Source organism: Labrus mixtus, chromosome 3 (assembly GCF_963584025.1).
Source record: "Labrus mixtus chromosome 3, fLabMix1.1, whole genome shotgun sequence".
NCBI classification, from domain to species: domain Eukaryota; kingdom Metazoa; phylum Chordata; class Actinopteri; order Labriformes; family Labridae; genus Labrus; species Labrus mixtus.
In genome coordinates this window covers 27,430,566-27,453,662 of record NC_083614.1, presented here as the reverse complement: position 1 = coordinate 27,453,662, position 23,097 = coordinate 27,430,566, and the positions used below count along the sequence as shown (strand labels likewise).

At 40.2% G+C, this 23,097-nt stretch overlaps 1 protein-coding gene across 1 annotated transcript in view; it reads right to left on the bottom strand.

The window, feature by feature from the left end:
* Positions 1-23,097, bottom strand: part of brinp3a.1 (bone morphogenetic protein/retinoic acid inducible neural-specific 3a, tandem duplicate 1) — a 66,342-nt gene that overhangs the window by 6,730 nt on the left and 36,515 nt on the right. Inside the window, exons 5-7 of the mRNA XM_061034327.1 lie at positions 12,266-12,371; positions 11,577-11,813; positions 4,465-4,687 (exon numbers count right to left, since the gene is read on the bottom strand). Coding sequence (XP_060890310.1) covers positions 4,465-4,687; positions 11,577-11,813; positions 12,266-12,371 — 566 coding nt within the window. The remainder of the gene's footprint in view (positions 1-4,464; positions 4,688-11,576; positions 11,814-12,265; positions 12,372-23,097) is intronic.

Below are 23,097 nucleotides of genomic sequence, written 5' to 3'. Positions count from 1 at the left end.
TTGTTAGGAAGGTCAAACGGAAGAAGGTCCAATAGTAACTAGCTGAAAGGAGGTATGTACAGTCCATCATCGCCTACAGTAGCAGAGTAGGACATAACACCAGCAATAAATTGATCCCCCCTCAGTGCATGTATAAATGGACAATGACACTACTCTTATAACATTTTAAGAAGTATTATCTCATCTGTATGAAAAGGGGAAAAAAAGTTTTCCTGTGGAGCCAAAGTCAACGGATAATTTGAAGTGTTGTGTCTGACGTTTTCAAATCAGCGCTTTGAAACGGGCCCTCTTAACAAGCAAGCGGCTAGTACAGTATTCCAGCATCAGCATGTCTGTGGCTGTGATGTGGAGAAAGAAAAATGGGTTTAAATGTGGTGACATTTTGTCAAAACACAGTCAATGTAATGTGCTTCTCTGAAACTCATCAGCGAGAGTCAGTTGTGCATATCTCACCTCCAGAGTCTGAGGCTGTTCACAGCAAGAGAGAGGAAGCTGCCCCGCCATCATAAAGCGCATTCTGTCAACAGGACATGTAAACTGTCACACAGACACAGTGTGCAGTACTGGCCAAAGAGAAGCTGGGTGCTCACTCTACAATCTGTTCACTGCCTGTCAGCTCATTTCACACTGATCAACCCCAAACTTTCTCTCTCTGCCACAGATTTCATTTGTGCAACAAAAAAACTTTTCCCTCCAAACAACATGCACCACATTTTTTTTCCATTAAAAGCAATATATTTCCTTTGTGAGCTGCAAAAAATAACACATTCCTATTATTGTGACATTTGGTGTCCTCAGACAGCAGCTGAAAAACACGCCTCTTCAAAGGGCGTACTAAAAAGTTACAATAGAAAGTCTAAAATGGGTTTTGCAGTGTAAAGTCACACAGCATATATTTTTTCTATTTGCTTTTTTTTTTCTTTATCTGACAAAGACCATGATGCTCCGGTACATGAATAATGGCTGCAGAGATGCATGCATATTTCTTTTATACAAATGAAAAAAAGAAACAAATCCTCCATGAACTAGGTCATTACACAAAAGAAAATATAGAAAGACACAGAGGAATAGAGAAAATAATCATATTTATTTGGCGGAGGACAAGAAAATCACGCATAATTTTTACAGCTCGTCGGAGTTGAATTATAACTCTGTAATGTATGTTTAGGCTGATGCAAAATATATATATTATATTCCAAAAAAACGACAGAAAAAGTGCGATGTTTCCAGTGAGGCAGCGGCTGCATCTTTTATGAAGACGTCTTGGCTGTCACCCAATTGAAAAGGAGAGACTGACTTCTTCCTTAGATGTTTTCAGAGCACCAGGTTATTTCACAGCAGGATCCAAAATATCCACTTTAAACATCTGCTTTCATCACTCCCACTCCACCTCATCACTGCATTTTCTGCTCTCGCTATATTTGCCCCAGATACTGTCCAGCCAAACACTGAGTTGCAATATGTGACGTGTTTATTGGGCAAGTTATTAAGTTTTCAATGTAATTAATTGTCATGTCTGAAGGTTTGTTGAACTTTTAGACACAAACCCTGTGGTTTAATAAATGTGCAAAATGTGGCTTGGTTTTTACAAAGACTACTGATGTAAACAAACTTAGCCAAAGCTCCTCCAATTGCATAAGAAGCCAATTTGAGGGTTTGAAGTCAGACTGTTTTGAAGTGTGTTGTGCATGTCTGGAGAGCGGCTGCTTCACTAGGAATATTGGCTTCATTCTGCAAGAGGTATGCAATATGTGCTGCTGAATGATGGCACAACCCTTTAAGTGATGTTTCACAAGACCAATGACACACACATGACTGTATGAACTCAAAGTGCACACACCATAATCGAACAGAAAAAAAAGAATCCTTTAACATCCCGATGGATCGCCTTCAACCATCCTTAATTCAAACCACAGCTCTTAGGCCCCGTGTCCACCTAGCGTTTTTTTGGGGGGGGCAGAAAAGTACTGGCTGTGCGCTCAGGAGTGTTTGCATGAAGGGGAAAGTATGGCAGTTTGGTTAAACTCTTAAAACTCCTTTCATTCGATCATTTCTGCAGATAGTTCTGGATGACTTTTACTGGCCTTTTCAATCATAGCGTACTCTGCGGGAGCCTCTGTGAGCCGTTATAAATCTGAAAACATGGGCGGGAGGGACCAGCAGGAAACAAAGGTAAAGTTGCTCCAAAAATATCTGGCTGTTCCTTTTCTTCTTTGTATCATGTTGTGGTGCTGCGAGGAGAGCTCCCTGAGAGTAACTTTGTAAAGCATCTTTTTTAATTTGTGTTTCTCCTCTTCTCTCTGTCTCTCACTATGCCGGGCTACAAGTCTCACACTCAGTGTGTGTTCGATTAAAGAGGGTGGTAGATTTTCTGTCTGCTTTTTTTCCTTCACAATAAACTTCAGATGCAGGTTCCTCTGCAGCCGAGGTCAGTCTACAGTGATCAATCAGGTAGCGACAGCTATATTTAGCCCCATTTCCTCCATCCCTGTTTGCACCTTTGGACAAAAAAGCCTCGGAAAGAGAACGGCCCGAGAACATTTCCGTTTGTACGCTCTCTTATTCAAACATGCTGCACACACACAAAGGCAAACATTACATACACACACATGCATAAACAGGATCCTATGGACAGGGAGCAGTTTTGGGGGTTCGGTTGTTCAAGGGCACTTTGGCAGTCCTTGGTAAAGTGAGCTGGCACCTCTCCAGCACCCAAACTTGCAATGTTGATGGATGACGCATATTTCTGGATAACTGGTCGGCGAAATTCATGAATTGTAAAGAAAAGGTGAATATAATCTCGATGTCTGAATTTACATCAGTGAGTCAAATTCTAAAGTGCCATAAACTTGCATTCTTTCTATTGGCCCTCAGGGAGCATCTCCACTTTCATTAAAAAAAACAACATTTTTTTGATTGTATTTGATTCTATTAGAAAATGATTTTTAACCTCTGTTTGAAGTAACCTCAGTCTTAATGTGTTTATGGTCTTGATTAATAGGTCACATTCATTTTCTAACTGACAGTCCCATTAAAGTAAATAAAAGGAAGAGCAGGTCATGCTTTAGGGCGTGGCTTGTGATTGACAAGTTTCTTCTTCAGCAACCTTAACAATTTTATTTGGCTTGTGTAAAAAAAAAAAAAAAAAAACAACAACTGAGAACAAACTGAGGAGTCAGCTTTCCATTTCATCAACATATTGTTTAAAACCTGTGCCTTTTGCTGGCATTTGAACTTATAATGTAACAACAATGGCTACCTTTTACAGGTCAGCACGACCTTTTGGCTAAAAATGAAAGAAAGTCAAGGCACCTTTATATTGAAAAGAACATTTGCAACTCAGACATGTTTGCTAAGCCCTCAGTACTCCACCATTAAACAAAAAAAACAAAACAAGTTTGGACATTAAAAAGCCAAACTCAAGACTTCAAAAAGGATTTCACCAACTAATGAGTAATGTTAAGGGACACCATAGATCTTTCTCATCTCAGTCCAACATAAATATAGTCCGTGACTCAGCCGGTTGGTTAAACATGACATTTTGCTTATTAGCATCTAAAACGGGGCTGTGAATCCCTCAGTTAAAAAAAATATACTGCTGCTGAAACATGTGCTGTTTTGAGCGGGGAGATAAATATACCTTATTGCAACATGGGTTACAGTATGTCTATGTATGGTCTGACAAGACATTGTAGGTGTTTTGGTAATGCTGTGTAAAGAATAATGAACTGTTCAAATGAAGGGGGATTAAATTTGATTTAGCAGGAAGTCAAGGTGGTGGGCGAACGGAGGATGTAGCTGCAGCTCAGAAATCTCATTGCAGAGGGTGAAAATTTGGTTTCTCACCTCAATTGGCTCCTAAAATAAAACCGGTACTGCATCAAGCTGTACTGACTTCATCACATTCCTTTTTTCATAATCTCAGAGTCTACACAATATAAAGAGTCTTTTCTTAGAACGATTCAAAAATAGATGATGGTATGAGGAAACGTGGCAAACTCTTTTTTTTTTTGTACATCTCAGGCTAGTTAACCAACAGGAACATTTTCCCAAACTTTGCATTTTCCTTTGAAACACTGCAAACTTTAATTTCACAGGAGGATGGCTTTGATTTCCTGGATGCAAAGAGGACCGGGGCTGGGAGTGCAGCCAAGTCATCAGGTGCCACACTTTAGCTCACTTCAGTGGGACCCTTGGTGAATATCAAAGGGCTAATATAGTGTGTGCTTTATTAGCATAATGCCTAGTTGGAGGGATAACAAAGCGCCGCACACGGAGCAGGCTGGAGAATTAAAAAAAAAAACGAGTGGTGCCGTTCACAGCTTGCATGAAAGGACTTGTGATGTAGCTGCAGGCTTCGGGATGTTTCTTTTGCTTGTTTTTCACACATGCACAGCAACCCACACTCTTCCACATCATCACCATCATCATCAGCATCGTCGTCAGAGGTCAGCAGCTTCTCACCTCTCTCTCAGCATAATGATTTTGGGCTGAGATCGACACCTCTTGCTGAGTGTGAAGAGCTTGTTGACGATGCGTCGGGCTTTGCTCAGGAGCTGCTGCGTGCCGAGCTCCAGCTGTCTGTAGCGCTGGTGAACGCTCGGCCCCGTCTTCCAGAAGTACTGAATGGCAGACATGTTGAGGGCGTAGACTGTGGGAAGCCTTCGGACGAAGTTTTGAAACTCATCTGGAAAGACAGGGACAGAAGCAAAAAGGAGGGTTGAACTTTTTTTTTTTTTTTTTCCCTCTCTCTATGTCACTTCCTTCCAACTATATTTGGCTAATTTACTCAGAGCAAATGAGAGAGTCACTTTGCAGAGGCCACACGGGCTCGAGAGCCTGCAGGGCCAACTGGAAGTGATATTGTTTGACGCGTATGCAAATAGAAAAAGGCAGAGCTAAATACTCGGGGTAATACTTTTTCTTCTTCTATTAATGAACAGCCAACAGCTTCTTCCTGGGCTTTAGAACCGCCACTCTGACTGTGAGAGGACAAGAAGCACAGAGGATAATATCTGTCAGCCCTATGGAGCTGCAGCTGTGGGCCGCACACGCAATGCCCAGAACACATATTAAATTTCCAAGGCATTCAATAACAATATCATCATCATTGTAATCATGATTGGTCGTATGGAAAATCGATGCGAGCGCTGCACTGATGAGAAAACGGCTGCCCTATTTGTAATTAGTTACCGTTATCTTGATAATACAGCATCTGATTAGAAAACCAATTAAGTGTCAATGGCTTCCCTGCAGATTATGCAAGGTGTATTCCATGTCCCTGTGAAATTAATAAGTTGATTAAACAGCTTGTAATAAAATATATTAAAAGGTTATTCGGGGGCGCTTACCATGGCCTACTTTTTAAAATGAGAGGAACGCTCTCCAGAGGAGGAGGAACTGCTTCACTTAATTGAACATGTGGAGGAAAGATTTCACTGTTTGACATGTGTATTCGTATAGTTTGAAGGATGGATTTATGATTATTTCATATTCTTATCAATGAATCATTCGAAACAAAACAGCCAAAAAACAAATTTCCTTTTTGTCTATCCTCTCCAAGTCAATTTAATTCTGCCGAAGACATGAATACTTTAAGAAACATTTGCCAGGGATATTTTTTATTTTAAACATTGGGGGCAGTAAAGAACTTCAGCAATGTAACCCTACAGTTTCCTCTTTTTCTACAGCACCCCACGTCTCCTACTTAATAGACATCTTCCTCACAGTGCAATAACAATGTGCACTATATTAGAAAAAGGAGTGCAGTTATTTAATGTGCAATAACAGCGTTGGAAATGTGTTCTATGTCCGATTACATAAAATACACAAAAAATCTCACATGCAATATGAGGTGTGCAAACTTTTCAGGAAGAGAGAACATACCCTTTCTGACTGTATTTTAGGATCATTTGATATATCGTTAAAGTTTTGCTGCTCTTTTATCTTTGATATTGCTATAATTTATTCTTAGAGCTGTCAGTCAAATTCCACATCCTGATATCTGAACTGATCTGTGCAAATGGCAGTGAACTTCTATTCGATTCTATCATTTTCCATCCTATCATGTTCTATTCACACTATTCTATTCTATAAAAATACGGTTGATTCTATTCCATTTGTTCTGTTGTTGGTTCTATTAAGGATGTCCTTCTTCCAGTTCCATAACTTTTATTCTGATTTAATTACTATAGTTGTGATACGTGCTCTTGTACATATGACATCATGTACAACTGCTTTTAATGTGTTTCTCATTTAATCATGCTTACTTGGAAGTAGGCCGATTCAACACTGTTTGCATCGACAGTACGGCTTTTTGAGTAACCTCCTGTTGTTCTCCATTGTGCTACACATATAAAGAGCCCTAACTTTTTCAGCGCTATAGAAAATTGCTTTGTTGATTGATGCATGCAAAGTCAATACAGATTGTCTTGAGCAGGTTTTCACACAGACACCCAACACCCACAGCTGGTTTGAGCTTTTGTGTCAATTGATTCTTTTATTTCTTCCCACCTTACAGCCCTCTTTTTTCTTTAGCATTGATGCAAAAATCACTACCCTTATCTATGAAAAACTCTTGGACATGATCGCTTTATACTCCACACAAATCTATCACTGATGACTTTTACATGATCGCACAACTGGAACATCTTCACCTGTGCAAAAAAGTGTTCGATAATAGAAAAAAATTAGAAGAGAGAGCAAAGTGATGAAAGCAAGAGCGGCAAAGAAACAAAGGGAAGAAATGCAATCACAGGAGCTTTGTTAAGAAAGGGCTATTGTTTCATCTGCTGTACTGTGTTAGATGTGTAGAATGTAATCGTTGTGAATGACTTTGTGAATATTTGTTAAGGAGAAAATAATACTTTTTAAAAAAACACCAAAAAGGTACCTAAACCTGTAGGCTACATAGTTCCCTGAGGAAAGAGAAAAACTGCAGATTGCTGCTGAAATCGACATTTATTGTACCACCAAGACGAAACACTGTCACTACCCCCCCATTATTATCCTGTCAGCCGCTGAAACCAGGAAGGTAACAGCACTTTCCTTTTGGATCAGTTTAAAAATAGAAGACACTGCCAGTCTGGAAGAGAACGAACACAGTGTGGTGTGTGGCTATTCTTCTGACTGATATTGTGGGGCCGCTGTGTCACTGTCTAAATTAAGAGGCTTTTATTATTTTATTTTATTTAACGAGGTAATTGACCCGATGAGATCAAGATCTCTTGGGCTGACCTGGCAAAGAGAGCAGCAGTACACGTCATCAAAAACATGACATGGTTAAGAAACGGTTCACATACAATAAATTAAGAGCAATCGACAATTCAAATGTGCACATTGGTTCACAGATTAAGTGCAGAACTTGTGATTACATAACAATTTAAAAACACAGGCACTGTCCAATGGTCTCATGGTTTTTTTTTGTTGTTTAAGATCGAGTCAAAGGCTTCAAGTGAAATGAGATCTGCAAGTTTCAAGTCATTCTGGAGAAAGCTCCATGCAGAGGGGGCAGCAAAACTAACTTTTATTTGGTAGATTATATTCAAACTGCTAAATTACAACAATGTGCTTTAGAATCTAGTTTAGAATCTGGGATAACTTTAAGCCGCCCCTGGGTCCACACCTGTGTCCCACTTCCTCCTTACCTGACAATAATCCAATGAGAGTTTACCAAAACTGGGTTTTCTGACATGAACCAAGTTTAAAATTACTTCATTACCAACCCAAACTTTATCAAATCTATTTTTTCACAGCCGAGGGCGCGGGACACACACGCATTAAGCGTCAGCTGCTCTGAGTAAAGCGCCTTAACACAATCATCAGGGAAGCTCTGTTTCTCCTCTGACTAGAACTTGTTGGCTGAATTCATGTCAGTTAATTAAAAAATCCTTTGGCATCAAATCTCAGGGCCACCAGGAGTTGGAGCAGTGCTGATACAGCTGCACTTCTCTCACTGCCATATCTGACAGTTGGTTCCAATCTTCCTGTTTTGACTCATAACAGTTTATCTTGGTTCATTTTCTGAACTTAAATACAAACACGATTTTACAAGAACCAATTCCTTATGCAAAAAAACTATAGCAAATATTGGATCACATTTTAAATGATGATTTGACGTTGTTGTAAACCATAACAGATTGGTGGAACATAATTTAAAGTTAACCATTATTTAATCAGGTTTAAAATTAATCCTTATTAATGCAACTGAGTCTAACACACTGATCCAGCTCTAAAATACATAATATCCTAATTTAATCAAATCACACTAAGTGGAGAGTCAGAGTCAACCTTGAAAGCGATTACTTCAGTGTGGACTGTGGATTTAACCATTAGATGAATCTCTTAACTCTGTACATAAGCGTAGTGCATTCACAAAATCTGCTGTTTCTCTGAATAACGAGTTACCTTTTGAAAAATAAAGATCTAATCTATTTTTCTGAATTAACGAGATAGGCCTACTGGTTCCTCAAATTCCCAACAGAAGATATCATTTTGACTGTTTAAAGGTCACATAGTATCCTCCTTTTTAACAAGTTTTAATAAGTCTCAGAGCTCCCTAAAACATGTCTGGAAGTTTCTTGTTCAAAATCCACTCTGATCCTGTATTTGATCCTGCCTATAAACCCCTCTATTTCAGCCCTGCTCAGAACAGGCTGTTTCTGTGTCTGTACCTTTAAATGCAAATATCTGTGTGTGAACACGCCCCCTCACTGGAAGCCTTTCTTTCTCCATGTCCTATTGTTTACAGTGAGAAGGCAGACTCAGAGGGTAGAACAAACACCTAGCTGTGGGAGTGTCACGCACCTGGGGGAGGGGTTACTGCAATTTGTGATGTCATGAAGGGAACATCTCCAAATGGCCTGTTTGATCACACATTTTCGGAAAAATGGAGCAGGCAAAAGAAAAGGAGGATGGACTTGTCTACTATGAGACACATAGTAGTGTTAGAAAAACATGTTTTATGTTTGCATAATATGTGACCTTTAAAGGAGCAAACATTTCCAGACTCTTAAGTTTAACACCATTTTATTTTTCTTTAGGTTTGACATGTGGGGAGATTCTCTTGGCGATTTTAGGTAACAAAGACGGCATTGTTTTTAGTTTGTCGACTTCACACAGGCATCTTAGATCTTTGCAGTTCAGACAGAAACTTCACTCTGATCTGTCAGGAACAGCTGTGATAATGAGACATTCATCACTTATATAACTTAATGCATCTGAAATGCACTCTGGCGGCCTACGTGGTGACTCAAGAGACAACACGGAAAGAACATTCTGGATCCCCACGAGTGAAACTGAGGCACCGCTGATGTGCTCAGAAATGCAACCACCTCGTAACTTTTAACTCAGAGATAATTATCTTGTTCAATCAGAGAAAACAGAGCAGATTTTTATTTCCTCATGTGGATGCAAAATGCTTTACGTAACTCTGCGACTGATGTAAGTTATTCTGTACTAGATCACATTGACGAGTCTCTGGGTTTCAATGGAACGTTTTTATGTTTGGGTATTTAATGCGACACAGCAACTCCAGTATTCAGGGCACCTTGCTGGTTGTTACGGCTGCGTGCCAATCAAGTCCCCCTAAGTACAGCAGCAGGCAGTCAGTCATAACGCACTGAGCCAGCAAGGTGCAGCACAGAGAGCAGCTTAAGGCAGGGAGGGAAATGATTGAAACACCCAGATGCTCTCAGAGCCTGTGGCTGCAGCCTTAAGTTCCTGTAATGATGGAGGCACAGGGAAAGAGGCAGAGCCATGGAGGACACGTTCAGTTAAAATATCACACGTACATTAAAGAGGTTCAGCATCACAGACACGACAGTGTGCACCCTAACTTGTTTGCCTTTATATTGATAAATAATCATCAAGCATGAGAGCATGTATGGAATTGATACGTCATTTGAACCATTGTACCACCCTGCTATCTCCCAAAATACGTAATTGGCTTGTGTATATGTTAAGCAAGAAATGAATTTGCCGGAGTTGTACAACTTTCTTGATTGAGTGATTTTTGAGTGATTTTTCTATATCTCTCTGTGAACTCCGGGATTTTAAATCTGATTTGAAGATGATAGGAAAAGCACTTGATGTTTGTTTTACGATGAAATATTTCTCAATCTTTCCATTAAGCAGAAGATTTTTTGTATAGCTGTACTGCTTCCATATATTGCAAACTTAGACTTGATTCTTAGACCTGCTCTTTGCATCCTCACAATTGTACTTGAGTGAAGATGTACTGCTTATCAAGATATTTCTTTAAATTAAAGTCATATTTTCAAAATCAAAGCACACGAATGTGTCACATTAAAGCACATTTATCTCACTGCTTAAGTATCAGGGAAATAAACTTGATTTCAGTCCAAAAGCAATCGTCCAAATTTGTGTTAAGGTTCTTTGCAAAACATATTTCAAGAACATGTGAAAATAAAATTGGCCTAAGAAATTCTCCTGTTTTGTTAACATAGAAATTTTGCACGTGTTTATATTATCCCAGTTTATTTGCTTTTCCTTGCACTTCATAGCCGACTCTTTGCAGGGATGCTGTTTTTATGCCTTGTTACTCAACAGACATTAAATAATGTTATCTGTCAAAACGGCCACAGCTGCACCGCAATGCATTACATCATAGTTACATCACAGATCACAGCCACTGTAGTTTGTCTCCGGGGTGCGAAAGCTCCTCCTATGGCACTGAAAGACCTTCATTTGACTGAATCACTGCTGACCCAGTCACATCACCGCGTACATACAGCCCCCACTTATTTCCTTCATGTTGAAATTTGCACCGTGCAATTCTGTGCGCAGCCAGGCTCGAATGGCATAGAAGGTAGTTGCTTGAGTACAGAGGATGAGGGTTAGGTGTTTTGACAGCGTACACTGTGATATGAACAATTCGCCAAATATGAGAGATTTCACTGCTTTTTCTGCTGACTCAGCTCCTGCCTTTAATACCTCTGGCTGTGTGAGGCCACTGAGGGACGTGCTGCAAATCAATAAGCAGGCCTGCTTTATGGCAGTATCGGATTTACAGGATTTTTTCATCAATGTGATGAAGTGTCTTAATTTGTCAAACATTTAATTTGGCAGGTTGTCCAACAAACACTTTGCAGATAAAAAAATAAATAATCTCAAAACCATTTTGCAGGAATTTTATGATATCATAACATATGATATCGTGAAATGAAAAATAAAAATATGCAAACGTGTTTTACATTTATGAGATGCTTTTACACTTAGTTGTGTGTGTAAGAATTTATTGCAGATTTCCACAGCTTACACGGGGGGCCTTGAGAAATCAATCAAATCGGAGCAATTTCATTTTTATAGGCATGAGACGCTCTTCTCTGTTTTCGTATCATTTTGCCACAACTGCCTGAAAAAAAAAAAACGCTCCTCTGCGTACTGATGAATTCCCATTATGTGGATTGGATGCAATCGTCCCTTGTTTTCATGGCCTTTCTGTCTTTGTTTTGCCTCCCTATTGGCTCGTCTAACAATGGGCTCTAATCTGCTGTCAGTGGGAGGGTTGCAGCAATTTAAGGAGAGTAAAAAAAAAAAGGAAAAAAACAACTGACCTGACTCCTCAAAGTCTTGGTTGGCCATGTTCCAGGAGTCTCGGATTTTCAGCAAACTGGCTTCCATCGCCTTTAGATCCACCTCGGGGCAATTACACTGCGGGTAGTCCACGGCACACTGGCACCAGCAGTCATTGTTTCGGCACACGAACTGGCCCTCCTCGTTACATCCAATGTAGCTGAGAGCTGCCTGCACAAACCTGGCTCTCAAGTACTCTGGCAGTATGGCCTGCAGGCCTGAGGCAAGGACAAAAGCAGGACAAAAACATGGAAATGTCACATGGATGAATGAAGAGGCGGGCTGTAAGTGCTTTAGTTACTGCAGAAAATGTGTTTACGGCTGTTATACACTGGATCTGTAAATCACAAGGGGCCGGAACTCATTTTCTCTGTTTTTTTGCCATGCCTGACATATGCTTGGCGACACATGCAGTATGCTGAGATTCACTTAAAGTTATATTTTTTTTTACTGCACACTTCTGCTACTTTGGTTCTGAATCATTACTGTCTGGGATTCACTTCAGAACTCTGCAAGCATGCGTGGTAAGAAAAAAAAAAAGAAAAAGCCAAAGAGTGATTGAAGCTAAATGTGTTCTGACATTCTCATGCTGCAGTTATAAGCTTGCCAGAGAACAGACACTGTGACAATTCCATCAGAAATTGGGGGAGTTCAATTATGGATGGCCAACCTTGCAAATGAATCTTGTTTTCAGGGCTCTGAACCAAAACGGAGCTGACAGAATCGAGGTTGTCATAGTTACTGCATCCGAGAGGGCCCGTCCTTGTTTCGGTCACCTAAAGGGAGGAAAACAGAGAACATAACAATAATCCATACTGAGAAAGTAACACGGTGATTGAATATACCAAGAGAGTGAGGCGAGATAGATGAAGAAAAAAAAAAAAGAGAGAGAGAGCGCGTATGACTTAATGTCATGCAGGATAAGATTAACACCCTTTCCCTTCACCATCTTCTCTTTTGAGAAACAGAAAATATATTACGCACAATTTAGACTTCTCCATTATGCAAATCAAATTAAGGAGAATGACTTTGCGAGCTACTGGGCTGAAAATTGAGCTATGATAAAGATCCCGGGAGTAAAAGCTTAATGAGTAAGATGTGGCGTCATCTATCATATTCATGTCTGCATTTTGTTTACCCATTACAATGCCCACTGACATCAGTAACATGCTCAAATCCATTGTCCTGTTGGTGTAAGCATGTTCTATTCAATTACATTCACATCTGAGGGTTAGTGTTATTGCTTGGTGATTTTTATTTTATTTATTTTTACACGGGGGTACACAATGTCGTTGAAGGCAGAAATGTAATGAGAGGATTGGCAGCAAAATATCTGCCAGTGTGTAAGGACTACTCTACTGATTTGGCATTGCATGAATTAGGTAGTATTCACTCGGGATTAGCATTACCCGAGGACCTCTGATAATTTGGGAATTACCTCCTGACATCAGTGTTTGATGCGGGCCATTAGCACTGGATAAGCAAAGTCTATAATTTACTCAAATCTACTCACGTATCTGATCGAAAACTCAGGGACCCTGCATGGCAGTGACAATAAAGCGCTGTGCTCTTCTTTGTAAATTCCATACTAATAGGCAATGTAGTGCACCTCCTTTTATGCAGGCGACATTGTCCCTAACCGTAACCTTAAAGACTATGAACCAATGTTTCCCAGAGATGATACCTGGGCCTGCCGCACATACATTTGCAGATTTTTTTTTTTACCCTATAAGACATCCATCTCTGATCAATAAACTAGAAAAAAGTGCCCCTCGCTTTCCCCCTTGAGTACGAAGTAGCATCATGATCAGTGATCAGAGAGAGAGAACGAGAGACGTCAGCTATTAGGTACCTCCTGTTAATGTATTAAGAGAGTTGTGTTGTGTTAAATATGAACTTTCCTCAGCTGATTGTTTAATATTTTTTTGCAGCCGGTTGTCGCCCCCGTTGATATCCATGACAAATCTTGGTGTCTACATTACCCATAATTCAACTCTGACTGCTGAGAGTTCAGTCTCAGACTCGGTTGTTGTGCCAGAAACATCAATGGTTGAGCTATAGATTCATACATTAATGATGAGCTTTCTGTTGAGGTCTTGTAAACTCATGGGTTCCTCCCCTCCACACAAAGTCTTCAGCCCCAACAGCAGCTGCCTTAAGTGCCTTTCACTTGAGGTAATTTACCAGATTTCTTTAGCCTAAAAGGGCTTTTTGCATATCTTTAGGACCTCAAAGATCCAATACTGTGACATCTACTGTTTAATTATGAACTGAACGAGCAGTATTTACTGATTTACCCCCCCCCCCCCCTCTGGAGCCACCAAACACACAGAGATCTTTACAACCTGGTATAGAGTCAACGTGGTAATGCGTCATTTCTGCTCACTTTGGTGCTCCCGTGGCGAAGCTGAAAACCCAACTACCATGGGAGTATTATTGTCAGTTGTTCGGCTCACTTCACTCATGACCAATCACGTAATCTCTTTTTCCCGTTCTCTTTATATAAGACAGCAGTGTGCCCAATGGCGGTCTGACAAATTGATGACACAGAGGACAGAGAAGAGCAGGTCTCAACACAAACACTTTCCCCAGAGGAAACTGATGTGGCTGCGTGGGAGGTGTAAATTCTCTCTCAGAGAATATATGACACCCCAAGTAAGCCACCGAGGGCTGAAGGATATTAAATTACTGCTGCTTGAGAGGAGAAAACACATTTAGTTAGCATGAGCTTGTCTTGTCCCAGGAGAACTCTTGTACAAATCTAGGAAACGGTTCAGTGACATGAAGCGAAGCGCCAAACACGTTGGCAGAAGTTATTGGTCTGGCGCTGAGAGAGGGTCATTTACCAGCCAGCCAATCTATAGAAGCCACGGCCATCTTATTCATTCGCAGTCAGTGCATCAGTTTTGCATACTTGGCGATCTATCACACAACAGCTATTTGAAAGCAATCATGAAAACTTCCTCTAGTTTTAGGTTTTTATCCAAGTCACAAAAGACGGCTCCAATCCTCAAAAAATAGCAGAGCAAAACAAGATGAGTCTTCTGTCATGAGTGGGCGGACTGAAATCACCAGATGGAGGCAGACAGGGCACTTGGTTTTACACACCAACTCTGAGTCAGGTTAATTAACTCCAAATAGGTTAACCATGTAGGAGTAAGAGAAGAAGAGACTCACATCAATTGATGCCAAATAGACAACTCTCTTCAGCCCTATCCAGGCTCATTTTTTTTGGGAGCGACCGTGTATTTGAGGAAAGATGTGCACATACAATGGACAGCCAAGCGGTGTGTTGTGTATGCAGGGATTGACCAGATTGTCAAAAAGCCTCTGTTTGTCTGAACAAACAGTCTGTGCAGTAAACATCAGGGTGTCCTTGTGTCTGTGTTGGTGAGCCCTGCAGAATAATTCTGCAGTTTGCTTGGTAAATTCATGAAAACATGATTTTTCTTTCTCTGAGAGAGGCCTGTGCTGAGAAGCAAGTTCAAGTGCATCTTTCAAAATTTGGCATCACTAAGCTGAACAAGTGTGATCACTGTAAGCTGTCACAAAGGCACTTATTATGAACAGTATAAGGGTTGCCTTATCTAGCCATGAGCGTGTTCACATGCTATCATTATATGACCAACAATTACCAATATGGACAAATTTACTGGTAGTTTATATGTGTAGATTCTCAGTCAGTAACTCGAAGCTTGATCCAAAGGGCAACTGGACTTGGTTGAAGATCCAGTCTCTGTCCACCAGTTAGTTTTGAACTGGAGAAACCTTTCAGAGGAGAGGTGAAAAATCTTCAAGATCTTCCACCAAGTCAGAAAACTCAAGGAAAACCAGACTCATGTTGAACAGCCATCTGCCAAAACTGTGTTGGAATTAAAGTGGGATAGACGGGGTGTAGATAGCCATAGCGGTTATGATGCGTGCACCATGTGCAGAGGCAATAGTCCTCAGGGCAGCGGTCGTGGGTTTGAATCCGACCTCGGCCCTTTGCTGCATGTCCTCCCCCACTCTTTACTCCTGACATTTCCTGGCTCTATTCAACTGTCCAGTCTAATAAAGACCCAAAGGCCCATAACATATCTTAAAAAAGTGGTATAAAGGGAGATGCAGGAAGACGGAGAATGATAGGGACAAAAAGAGCAACAACAATGAATACGACTTAAAGGTACTATGTCACTACTAATATTAAGCGTAATACAAACTCTGCCGCAAATACTGTTCAATGAGGCAGCGAGAAAGACAAGGGTATGAAGAGAAACTGCAAGCAACAGCTTAATAATATAGTCACTCACTCTATGAACTTGTTGAGTAATTGATCATTACTTCAGGAGTCAGGGCGAATGCAGCTGAAGACAGTGAAGCAGTAAACGACTCTGTTTCTCTCACTTGATTTATTAATGAGTTACATTCAACTACTGTGGAAAAAGACAGTGAAAATAATGGCTGTTAAAATCTTAATTTGAGTCTAATAGAGAAAGTGCATTCATGTATTTTTTAATAGATAGCAGAGACTAACAGACACTTTCACCATAAACTACGGCATAAAAAACACAAGAATACAGATAATGGTTTGACACACAGAATTTCTGTGCCAGATTTGTTGGAGTGAAGAGCCTTTCAGACAGGATGCCGCTGTCAAGCCCATTCATTGTCTATGTAGAAGATCAGATCACAACGAACAGTGTCGCGTTTTCCCGCGCTCTAGTTTACAGATCTACCGGGACAATCGGAGATAAATCTCTAGTTTTGAAAAGAAATGTCCAACAGTTTTGCGTACCAGGTGTGTTTAAAACAGCAGCGGAAATGTGTGTCGTGCTTGTGAAGCGGCCGCTAAAGAGCTGCAGCTACTGGACGAAAAAGTAAGTAGCTTTTTACCCCGACTACTGTTTCGGAGACCTAGCAACGCGCGCCATTGCTTTTTGCCCATGTGCGCTCCCCTTCTGCTCTGCGCCCTCATGTAACCTGGTACAGTTTGACATTGTTTTTTTTTCTCCTAAACAGTCAACCAATAGTGGATTTTTCCAACAAAGGAAAGTTATTCAAATGTTTGTGTTTGCTGCTAATAATAAATCTTTAAAGGAAAAAAATTGGTATCGGCCAAAATCGGTATCGGTAGGTCAGACCTGGAAAAACATCGAAATTGCAATTGATGGATCTCTGACAAATATGTAGAAGTTAAACATCCCCTAAAAGAACAACAGCTGCAGCTGCCAAATAAAGGGAGGGCGCGATTAGAGTTACATCTGTTTATTCCATTAGAGCAGAGTGTTGCTCAGATGTGATATAATGAGGTGTTTGACAGTTTGAGTCTGCAACCAGCTGCAGCCCTGGAAGTGCAAAATGTACTTGGGAACAAATAAAAAATAAGCATAATTCAAGGCGCTAAGTTGGCTTATTATTCACATCTTACAAGTACGACAAGTACGAGTAGTAATGGCCCCTCATATATAGGATGATACGGCTAGGAAGCAAAATCAATCTCTCATAATGAATTCACCCTGGAAATGATTGTCGTTGTTCTCTGAACACACTTAATGTCCTCAAACTTCATGATCTGTTCACAGAGCACAGAGATCAAGATGTTGGACTTATCAGGAGTTGGTGCTTTATAGGGCTTAAAGAACACACCTGCTGAGTGACCATTAAAATGTACGCTAATGAGAAGAACTCCACTCCACAAGGGTTAAACCTGAAGCTACCCCACTTACCCCAAATCCTTCTTCTTAATACTGGCCTCTGTGACTGGAGCCAAAACACTATGACCTCTAAAAGCTGTGTGGAAAATCGGTAAATGGGCTTGAACTTGTTTAGTCCCTTATAGACTGCATGTCACAATCACCCATTCACACTACTATCACACACTCACTACTGTATGTTGACATGGAAACAAATCATCAGAGTAAAAAGCATGATCAGAACCAAAAAACCTTCATGTTAATATATCATTTGGAGGATTTGCCCGATCCAGCCCATTGTGAAAAAGATTTCATCCTGAACAAGAGGGGTGGTTTATGCTCATCGTTGTTCTGGTCATTATCCATATATTCCTGACGCCCTTGACATGTCATACTTTATTGATATCAGAGCGTATCATTGGCTGCTGCAGCTGTCCATTTTGTTGATGTGTTGATACAGAACAGAGAACATTTTCTCACAGATTTGAGTACGATTTCCATGTATGTTAACAGGAAGGAAGAGCTTGTTTTCTGACTGATTAGACCGACAGGCCATGTCAATATGGTTTCAATTCATCAGATCACTTTATTTAGCGTCCATGTTAACAGTGTAGTTAGATTCCCCAAACACAATTATTGCACATGTAAACAAAGCCAGAGGCAGAGGCGGCTCTGTCAAGTTTTTTATCAGTATTAACTAATCCCATTCACGCACGGCTGGCTGAGCCACTGGGGAGCAATATGGGGTCCTACTCTTGCGTTTGAGAGACGACCCAACTCTACCACTGAGCCACAGCAACTCAACTGAGTCGCAGCCACCGCACAAAAGAAGAAAAAAAAAGAAGAAGCAAAGCTGTCGTGTTGGATTCATGCAATGAAGGTCCAATGCTAATGTAACATTTTGGTGAACAAAAACTAAATGACAGCAAACGCAACCGAGCGTAGAAGACTGTCTGGTAAGGCATCTGTTGCTTTCTTGTTTTTACTTACGAACAAGTGGAATGATCCTGTCGTCCTCATGTTTTTAATAAAGGCACCTCCTGTGTAGCAGGAGGAAATGTTGGTGTGGGACAAATGAAGCTTTGGAAGCTGTTCAGGCAGATAACTGATCCACAGCTCCACTCGAGCTGAATGTGTTTGTTTTTGTATTACCAGTTGGGTGATATAATTTATATATGAAGACTCACTGCACACCACACATTCTCTGTCGGCTTCACTCCAAAGCTATTTCTATATTTACATTTATTCTAAATTAAAAAAGTGTGATTCAATATGTGGGTGGAGTGAATACAATAACACAAGTTAAACAGGACGAAACGCCAACTATGTCTATAGAGACTGCTCCAATTTCCCAGCCATTAGTCCATACTTAGCTGTCACATCTAATCAGAGACTGACGCATCAAGGTACACTGAATACACAGAGGTTTTAACACCCATAAATGCCTGCAAACAGATGATATGAGACTGATGACACTGATAGGATTTCTCTTGAACACTGAATTAGGGGCCGAGGTAGCCAAAGTCAGCCAGCGTTGTCTTTTAAAACAAAACCCCTATTAGTTAGTCATTTCCACATTAGGCTCACGTGAAGTGCTTGGTAGTTTTAAAACAGAACAAGTGGCCTGGGTATGTATCTAAAAAATCTGTGTCAGGGCTCAGTGTCATGCAAATTCATCTGATTGCCCTCCCTGCACAATATTCCTTCACAGTTGGAGGGTAAAGCATTTTAACATCTTAATTCTTACTGGACTCATGATTCTTGCATGGTGAAAAAGACTGTGCTCTAGGTGCACAATCTGAGGTACAAAGCGCATTGGCGTACTGTGCAAGTATCGGCGCTATTTTCCACTTCAGAGCTGTCATTTCACACCCAGTGCAAACATAATGGGAAAGGAGATGCGTTCACGGCCATGTTAGTGCCCATCCATGGTTGGTGTTAAAACAAAGGGTGGTTAAGGTGCACAGGTGACACATTGCCATTGCACCCAATGACTTTGACATAAACCAACAAAATCCCAATCTAAAGTCTATTTGGCAGCATGTTCCCGCTATTTTGAGGGCGCAGTAGGAAGATGGGCAATGGCGAGCTCCCAAAGCACTTGAATTGTTTAGTTAAACTCTAAGGACCAGAGTTCTTCCCTCTCTTCCAGAGTTTAGGGTTTTTGATTTGATTTGATTTGATTTCGAGCCACTTTGTTTCGTTTCTGTTTTAATTGATTTCAGTGGTTTTTATCACTGATTCTGAGTGTTTGTTGTGTTTTTGCTTGTTTTACAGTGCTTGTAATCTCGACAACATTGGAAATGAGGGAAACCTCAGTGTCCTTTCGAGAATAAATAAAGGCTTAAATTGAATTGAATTGAATTGAAGTTTGGGCAATGTAACTGATTGGTTAAGTAAAGGACAGCAAACAATGCTGCTGGTTAGATGTGTTGGTAAGATGAAGTATATAAGTAGTGAATAAGAAATGGAAAGACTGAGGTTAGCTTTTTTTGTTAAAGATTGTGACCTTGGTTAAAAATGGAAAAAAGAAAAGAAAAAAATCAACAAAACAAAACAACAACACAGATTTGTGAATATGCAAACAAGATTATCAAACTTACAAAGTGTCAAAATCGGCAGAAGCAGTCAGGTATGGTTCATGCAATTATCCTGAGTCTGGAAAGTTAGATAAATTAAGCGCGAGATAGACTGTATCAAGGTAGAGTTCAAAGACAATCATTTTTATATGCTGAGAAGTGACTACGAATAGAAGCATAGCTTTCCAAATTAATTTTGTTTAGTGAGACTCTGGGAGTTGAGAACAAACTTGGAAGCAAGAAACAAAAAAAGTTAAGTCAAAACAGAATTCCTTCTGAGACGAGGCATAAAAAAGAACTGCTTCTGAAAGATGCAACTTTACCCAAAGTTCAAAGCCAGAACGCCGGATTCGTGCTGACAAAACACAGACTTTCTCACACACACTCACAAAACAACCCTGTAGAGTCCTTTGAGCTCATGGTTAGATTGTTCACAATCTCAGCTCAATCATCCTTGACATAAGCCTGATTTAGAGCACACGTGTATCCAGGCTCCATGGGCGGCAAAGATAAACTGCCAACCTGAAGGGAAATCTATCTCCTTCGCTGTCACTTGCAAATTATTGCCAAGCTCCATGAAGGTGTCTTCTTTTAATATTTTCCCAAAGGTTCAATGAAAATAACAACATATCCTTGCTAGATTAATGACAGCATCCATGATATCCTGCCAGGGGAGGAGGTGGGGGGGGGGGGGGACTTTTGCCACTGTAGGCAGAAAAGTTGTCTTTTCTGTTGACGTCTATTTATGACAACGACAAGGTCAAAGAGGAAAATAAATACAGAAAGACACAACGATGAATAACAGCATGGGAGTCTTTTTCAGTCTCCTACTCAAAGATACTTATCTCGGCTTTCAACGTGTAATTACTGAAATATAGTCCTATGAATACAAAGACATCATCGCATTCGACAGGACAGGCAGACAGAGCTGGAGAGAGCACGAGAGATTGAGGGAGAGTAACTGACTTCCATTTTTTTTTAATTTTTTTTTTTATTATTGACGCGTTAACACAATTAATTAAAATCAGCGCAGCCTCCAGAGGGATCCGCAGATTAATTTCTAACACAGACAGATGTCCTACTTAAAGAGGAGAATTGACCAAATGCAAATCTAAGGATGGCTTTTCTATGCATAGCAATGAGGCCATCTGCAAAAAGGAAACCGCTGGAGCAGAGCATGTGTGCACAGTCAGCCTTCTCTATTAGAAAGCAACCCCACAAAAAAAGAAAAAAGAAATCCGCTTTTGTGTATTTTCAGGAACTTTCAAGACCTTGCGGGTCTGCTAAAAGCGAGAAAACAAGCGACTCCGGGAACATGATATGTAAATGGCGCGGATGGGTTGGTGGGGGGGGGGGGGAATTATTAATGTGCCATAATTGAGTACAAGATAATCGTGCTGACTGTGTTGGAATAAGCAACAGCTGCATTTAATGGAACATTTAATTGCACTTAAAGGCTTTCTCAGAATAAGCAGTTTGTGACGGTTTCGCATGCTGAGGACGTGACTTGTTTATCTATCTCAATGAATTTCACTGTGCCACTCCAGGCGTGTCTTTTGATGTCTTTCCACTGACTAATATCTCAGCTAGAATGTTATGATCCTGAAAATATTACTTTTAAATACTCAGAGACTCCTACAATCTTCATCTTCTTTGAACGGCTGATTTATTCGTTTTGGAATAAATAAATACTGTGATTTTAAGAGTCTGCCACTAATCTCAAAATGGCCAATCAACACATTGATCTGCAGTGCAGTGTACTGTTTTCTACTGTTGTGAATTTCACTAGAAATACAGAAATTAAATTGCAGGAGCTGCCTGATATAAAAGAGGATTACCAAATCATAAAACTCCATCTCCGTCTTTAGTGATTGGGCCTCTACCCTCATGGTTTTCCATTGTGGTGTTGGATCCATTTTCCCAAACCAATCACTACATAACAATTAACCATCTGAATTGGATGTAATGTGTCTAGGGGCGCAGGTGGCCCTGTGGTTGGTTGGTGCGCCCCATGTTAAGAGCATGGATTGAAAATTTTATGGATGAAGCCTGAGTGGCATCACCCATCTGTTACTGCAGGGGGCTTTGGTGGAGTCCAGTTGGATGGCTGTCACCATGCTGGAATTGCTGTCATTCAACCTAACTTTCCGTCAACCTAACAACAGGCTAAGAGCGGAGACGTTTTTTTTTTCTCCTGACCAACCATTACATCATGCCTGACTGTCATTCAGTTCAGCTATGCTCCTTATTGTGAATAAGTCTTAAACTTTATAAAATCAAAGATATTTGTTACAGGTCTACATGACTTGCACTTTTTTACACATGTATACGAGTTATTTATTGAGCTTTTTCTTATTTCGACGTTTGTTCACAAAGGACTTTAACTTACAGAAATATAACATATACAAACATGCACCAACACCGGAAAGAGAGAGATGGTTTACAGGTTCATGTATCAGTCACAGATCCATAACATTATAGAGTAGAAAACAGGGATATCTGAGTTTGAAAGATGCCCCAAATCACATTGTCCACATGTAACAATATGCATGTATGTAAATCCTTCAGGATACCAGATTCATACATCAGAGGGATCTCAGATCTGCCAAATTGCATCACTGGATTATTATGAATTGGCGTATATACAGAGATACAATGAGACATGATTATATCATTGTCACTGATCTGCAATAATGACTCTGCAGGCCTTTATCTGAAAAGATGTGAGGAATGACATAGATATTCATGCAAAGAAAGCACATTCACTGATTTGTCAAAGATGCTAAAATAACTTTTTTTTGTAGAACAAATTGTTGCAAATGCAAGAATGCAAGGTTAGCTATATGCTTCCATTGGATACTACAGATTTTTTTTCATCATTTTCTGAACATCATCTACTGTAGATGTAAATCTCAGATTAGAACAACATAAAAATGTCTTAGGTGGATTGAAATGAGGATACTAGAAATACATTTCACATCCGTACCTTGATTTGAGATCTTTTGCAGGTAAAATTCACTCAAGGATTTATCTCTGAATGGAATCCTTCTCTAGTGTGTGATCTTGCAAATATAGACATCTTTAGACAAATGTAAATGTACCAATGCATTCTGGAAACTGGAAAAATTATGTTTATATATATCAAAGGTCTCTACTGTAATGTTGAAGTAGTCAAAATCGACCACTTTTTGAAGATCTCGTCTCAGAATTTAAGGCCTGGGCGGACAATGCATTTTAAATCAAGACTA